General features: G+C 49.7%; 1 protein-coding gene across 1 annotated transcript in view; it reads right to left on the reverse strand.

Moving 5' to 3' along the window:
- BCL2L10 (BCL2 like 10) overlaps positions 1-798 on the reverse strand; it is a 12315-nt gene extending 11517 nt beyond the window's left edge. The window contains exon 1 of the mRNA XM_015418792.1: positions 330-798. Coding sequence (XP_015274278.1) covers positions 330-731 — 402 coding nt within the window. The 5' untranslated portion in view covers positions 732-798. The remainder of the gene's footprint in view (positions 1-329) is intronic.
- Between the last annotated feature and the right edge of the window lie 5317 nt (positions 799-6115).

Below are 6115 nucleotides of genomic sequence, written 5' to 3' on the forward strand. Positions count from 1 at the left end.
CAGTCCCAGCAGGCCCGTAGCTAGGACCTTTTTAGTGGGGGGGCCCTGGGGAAAGTGGGGAGGCCCGGAAGCATCGTTCTTACCTAGGGTTGCCAAGTCTAAATAATGCCGTACTTGGGGACTCCTGGCCTGTGGCTGGAGTGCGCACGTGTGAAGCGCGCTCGCGCCGCACACACATCACCCGGGGCGCAGCCGGACAGAAGCGCAGCCATTGCGAAGGGGCTGGGTTGGAGAAGGCTGCAGCCGCCGCGGCAGGCAAGCGATGCTGCAGAAGCAGCAGGAGAAGCAGGAGCGCGCCTCCCTCGCCTCCTCCCCCTCCCCGTTCTTATCCAGCCGCCGTGCGCCTCCAGGCACTCACGCTGCCCTGCCAGATAGGCGACCAGCGCCTCGGCCAGGGCGCCGACCTCCTCGCGGGCCCCCCGCTCGGCCAGCGCAGCCGCCAGGTTGCCGGTGAACACGACCAGCGCCACCACCCGGCCCCAGTTCAGGCCGCCGTCGGCTTCCATCTGCGCCGCCACCCGGCTCAAGTGGGCGGCCGCCCCGCCGGGCTCCGGTAAGGCCGCGGGGCTGCAAGCCGAGCGGAAGAACGTCTTCTCGCGGCTCTCCAGCTCGTCCGCCACCCGCCGCAGGGTCTTGGCCGTGCGGCTGGGGGGCAGCGCCGAGCCGCCCAGGTGGTGCTGGAGGTAGTCGTCCACCAGCTGCGCCGTCTCGGCTGGCAGCTCGCTGGGCATGGCGGCTCTTTGGCAGCGGCGGCGGCGGCCGATTAAGAGCTGGCTCACTCCGACCGGGCCCTGTACCGGCGCCTGGCGCTGCCTAAGAAGCCGCCTCCGCCCCCGCGCCTGCCCACGTGTCCCGGCCGGCTTCACCGGCTCCTCCTCCCCGCCCGGGAAGCCTGCCTGGAGCGCTCCACGGCGCCCTCTCCTGGCCGAAGGGGGGCAGCGAGCGCGCAGCCTGCGGAAAGGTTCCTTCCGGACGGGGTGGCCGTGCTCTGCCGGTGGCTTTCTGAAAGACTTCACAACGTTGATGGAAGTGCCGGTCTCCCTCGCCATAGCTTCCTTTGGAACAAACTGGACTAGTCTTTAAAAGGCCACTGCTTGGCCTTGGACAGCCCAATCGTGTTAGATCTCGGAAGCTATTCAAGGCTTGCCCCTGGCTAGTATTTGGATAGGAAATCACTAGGATTGCCAGGCTTCAGGTGGGGCCTGGAGATCTCCCGGTTTTAAGGTTGCAAGCCCTAGGTTGGGAAATTTGGGGGGATGAAGCCTGAGGAGAGTGGGGTTTGGGGAAGGGAGGAACTTCAATAGGGTATAATGCCATAGAGTCCACCTTCCAAAGCAGCCATTTTCTCCGGATGAACTAATCTCTGTCACCTGGAGATCAGTTGTAACAGGAGATCGCCAGCCACCACCTGGAGGTTGGTAACCACAACTGGTTTTGCAATTGCTCTCCAGATGACAGAAACCAGTCCCCCTGGAGAAAAACGGCTGCTTTGGGAGGGTGGACTCTTTGGCATTGCACCATGTGGAGGTCCCTCCCCTTTAGGCTCCGGTCCCAAAATCTCCAGGTATTTCCCAGCCCTGGCAACCCTAAAAGATCACCAAGCAAGTTCTGGGCTGCAGTGTGAGGCAGGCAATGGCAAACGACCTCTGAACATCTCTTGCCTTGAAATCCCTACTGGTTGCTACCAATTGGCTACACCTTGAGGGCACTTGCCACCATGAGGGTGCCACGGGACTTCTGTTTTATTTTCCACTGAAAGGTGTATTTATTTATTTATAGCTGGCTTTTCTCCCCAAAGCAAGCTCATACTGTTCTCCCCTCCACTTTACCCTCACAAGAACCCTGTGAGGTAGGTGTGTGACTGGCCTGGCTTCCCAGACACAGTGGGGATTCAGACCTGAGTTGCCCGCCTCTGCTGAGTTACATTGGAGGCACTCCCCTTCAAACTTCCCTCTGAGTAGGCTGGATCCACACAATCAGAAAAACAGGGCACTCAAGGGACGTTTGATCAGTTTTCATGCTTTCAGATTCTCCGGCCAGCATTTGCCTATGAAAGGATGTTTTATTCACTTCATTCATAGTCCTCCTTTCTCCCCAATGGGGACCCAAAGCGCCTTCCATCATTCTCCATTTTATTCTCACAACAATCCTGTGGGATAGGCTGAGAGAGTGTGACCAGCCCAGGGTTACCCAGCTTCCATGGATGAGTAGGGTTACCAAACTGGGTCTTCCAGAGCCCAGTCCAACACTCTAGCCCCTAGACCACACTGTCTCTCCTAACTTTCTCCCTAATGATCTGAAATTTGGTAAGCAGGACTGTAGCGTACAGTGTACAGTCCTAAAAACTGTAATCACAATTGGTTGGAAAACAAAGATTACAGCTGGGAATGTGTTTCCAATCTAAACCAATGAAAATCAACAATGCAAACAAAACCAAAAAATTACAAATGTTAAGGTACAAACTGAATTGGAAATGAATATACATTTCAGTAGCAAGGTATATGGTGCAACAACTAGGAAAAAAATGCCCCATGGTTACCAAGTTGCTGTCTACTAATAATTGACCATCTTCTCTGTTTTGGGGGAGGGCCGTTGTGTCTGTGATACAGGAATTACAATGTGTGTGGCTACAAAACCTGACCTTTTCATGATAACACCCTTACGCATCCCCAAGAATAGCTTGGTATCATTCATAAAGAAGCAGGTATATTACAGATATTTCCCCAACTCTAGATGTGTTATATTTGCTAGAAAATATTGTGGTTGCATTGAGCATATGGTTGTCACCAAGCATGTAGTGGCTATTGCCAGTGAAGTCATCCTCCATGGTTTATTCGAAACGTTTTTACTGCACAAGTAGCCAGCAGCTTGCCCAGGAAACTTTTCGAAACAAATAGAGAACAAGAAAAAAGGAAGGGAAAATGAGAATGAACACTGGCAGGAAGGAAGGGAACATAAATAAAAGAACAAAGGGGCAGGAAAGTTGGAGAAATTACAAGAAAACGGACAGAGAAGGAACAAGGGAAATTTGTAAATAATGGGTGTTCTCCAGTATGAGGATGAGGTTATTTCCCTTGCGTAACCTGTATTGGAGTACTGAAACTCCCTTTCCCCACAAAAAAGCATAACTGAGTTCTGGTGACCAGGATTTGGTTATCTCTGTAAACTCTGGGCAAGTTTCCATTTTCCATTTACTACTATGGTATATGCAGGAGTTAATGGAAGTTCTTCACAAAATGGCTGCTCCAAAACTGCCTCATTGTGCCTGTCATAAGGAAATATGTTACTGAAGGAGGTCCAGGGCACAAGCTAAGCTTAGTGATAATATGAATAAATCTGACTGGTGTTTCGGTTTCTGTGAAGGTTTTTATCCTTCTTGGCCTACCTGGTTCAGGCAGCCTGCAGTCTACTAGGCCCGGTTGAGGCCTACCGGCCACTTGGGAGTCATCCTGAGGAGACAAATGTCCAGACGGAATAGGAGTCTTCTTCAAGGGCTGGCTCTCCAAAATTGATACGGGACAATAGGAACAAAGCCCCAGGAACCCTGGGAATTGTAGTTTGGCACCACTGAGGCCTGTGGTGGGCTGCTGCTGCTGTTATGACTGAGAAGATGACGACAGAAAGCTTGAAAGAGAAAGGGCAAAGAGCCTGCACAAAGAACCAGAAGGCGAGTTGGGGGCCGGCCTGGCCTATGAGCATTTAGGCTACCTTCTGGAAAAGAGAAAGAACCAGGGCTAAACTCTCCTGAAGAGCCAGGGATGCCAGGCTCCAGGTGGGACCTGGGGATCCCCTGGAATCACCACATCTCCAGACTACAGAGATCAGTTCCCCTGGAGAAATGGGATGCTTTGGAGGGTGGACTGAATGGTATTGAACCCCACTGAAGTCCTTGTCCTTCCCAGGCACCATTCCCAAATTTTCAAGAGTTTCTCAACCTGGAGCTGGCAAAAAAAAACAACCGATCAGTGGCTTGGACCTGGCAACCCTATGAAGAGCTGAACAGAAAGAAGTTGCTGAGGTGAACAGCAGCTGCCAGAGTCAAGCTTTTGACATGCCCAGTTGAGGGCAACGGGACGCTATCATGTCATCTTCTGTGTTGGTTTTGTACTGCAAGGTCACTCATGGTTGCATGGCTACATATACAGGCTGGCATTCTAGCAATTTGAAGCTTTCTTTCAGACTAAGGAGGCTTCCTCCAATGGAAGGGGCTTTTTCTCCACTGAAAAACTACTTCTGTTGGAGAAAAGCTCCTTTGGATGAAGGAAGGCTTTAGACTTTGCTGAGTGGACTATAATAGGACATAAACGACTGTTTTAAAGAGTTCAACACATGCCTTTGACTCATCAAGTATCAGTGCCGCAATATATATACACAATACAGAAAGTTACAAAGATGAAAACGTTTCATTGTCTTGTTTCTTTTTCCCTCATGAATCTCTTTTTAAAACAATGTCATCTACCTAAATGTAAAGGTAAAGGTTCCCTTGCTCGAAAGCCAGTCAAGTCCGACTCCAGGGTTGTGGTGCTCATCTCAGTTTCAAAGCCGAAGAGCCAGCACTGTCCGAAGACGTTTCTGTGGTCATGTGGCCAGCTTGACTAAACACCAAGGCGCACGGAACACTGTTACCTTCCCACCGAAGTGGTACCTATTTATCTACTTGCAATTTCTTGCTTTCAAACTGCCAGGAGCTGGAACTAGAGACAGGAGCTCACTCCGTCATGTGGCAACTCGGGTCTCGAACTGCTGAATTACCGACCTTCCACAGCTTGCAGTTCAGTGTAACCACTTGAGCCACCGCAGCTCCTAACTGTACAAAACTTTATTTCACAGTGCACAATATTTTTCTTCTGACACTGCATAATATGTGTCTACCTGGACGTTATAATAAAATGGTCATCACAACCCCATGTTATTTTGGAAATTTTCAATCTTTTATTTTCTATACGACTACGTGATTTGTCACGGTCCCACACTTTGTACAGCACAAGACGAAACCCTCGTGATCCCCCCACAACTGTCTCAGTTTCAGGAATCCTTTTAAGAAACTTTAGTTCATTCTCTACTTGCTCTGCTATACCACACTTTGATAAGTCTATCCTGAAATGGTCATTTACCACCCCATCCCCCGCAATGCAAATACCAGCTCAGCTTTTCTGCAAAGCATACTCTGCCCCCAGTCTGGAAGAAAGCATACTGGAGCTAGTATACTTCTTAGAATAAACTTCGGGACTTTCGTTACCTGGAAAACCCCTAAAACACTTTGCAGTTTCTCGTCATATTGCTGATGTTTTGTTTTCCTTGGATTCATGCCTTCCAACCACCCAAATCAATATAAGGCTTCTTATCTTTTAACGTATCAGAGAAATGTGGCAGTATGGATCTTTGCCCAGGGGCTAGCCCAATCTCACCAGATCCTGAAAACTAAGCAAAGTTGGCCGTGGCGAGTACTTGGATGGGAGGCCACCAAGGAAGTCCAGGGTTGCTACGCAGAGGCAGGCAATGGAAAGCCACCTCTGTTTGTCTCTTGCCTTGAAAACTCTATGGGGTCGCCATAAGTCAAGTGTGACTTAACACACCTTTCCACCACTACCTCTGCCCATTGCAACAGATTCTTGAAAAGGGGAGACAACAGTGAACCACCAGTTTAACTCGTGTTTATCATGTTCATTTTATTCTTTAAAAAAAATGAGCTGGAAGCATAACAGGGTCTTGCCGAAGTGAGCATTTATGGCACCGTTAGTATTCCGATGTGCCACAAGTGTACGTCATTAGTTGCTTAGTATATAAATGAAGTTGGACCAGTGGTGTATTTAGCCCAGTGTCTTTCCTGGAATTTCTACATGAGATTTTTTTAAAAACTAGACATACCAGGAACTGGAGCTGGGAAATTCATCCACTGAGCTATAGTTCCTCTTAAATGACATAACCATACTTACTGAAAGCTGCATTCTGTATTGGAGTTTCATTTTTTGGTATTTTTTAATTTTTTGTGCATGTGTGTGCACTTGGAAGTTGCGGCAACCTTTGGTGACTGACTGTGTGCACTTGGAAGTCATGGTGGCCTCTGGTGACTGACCCCACTGGGCTTCTGGAGGACATTTAGAGGGGCAGCTGA

Source organism: Gekko japonicus, unplaced genomic scaffold (genome assembly GCF_001447785.1).
Source record: "Gekko japonicus isolate JY-2015 unplaced genomic scaffold, Gekko_japonicus_V1.1 scaffold150, whole genome shotgun sequence".
NCBI lineage: Eukaryota > Metazoa > Chordata > Lepidosauria > Squamata > Gekkonidae > Gekko > Gekko japonicus.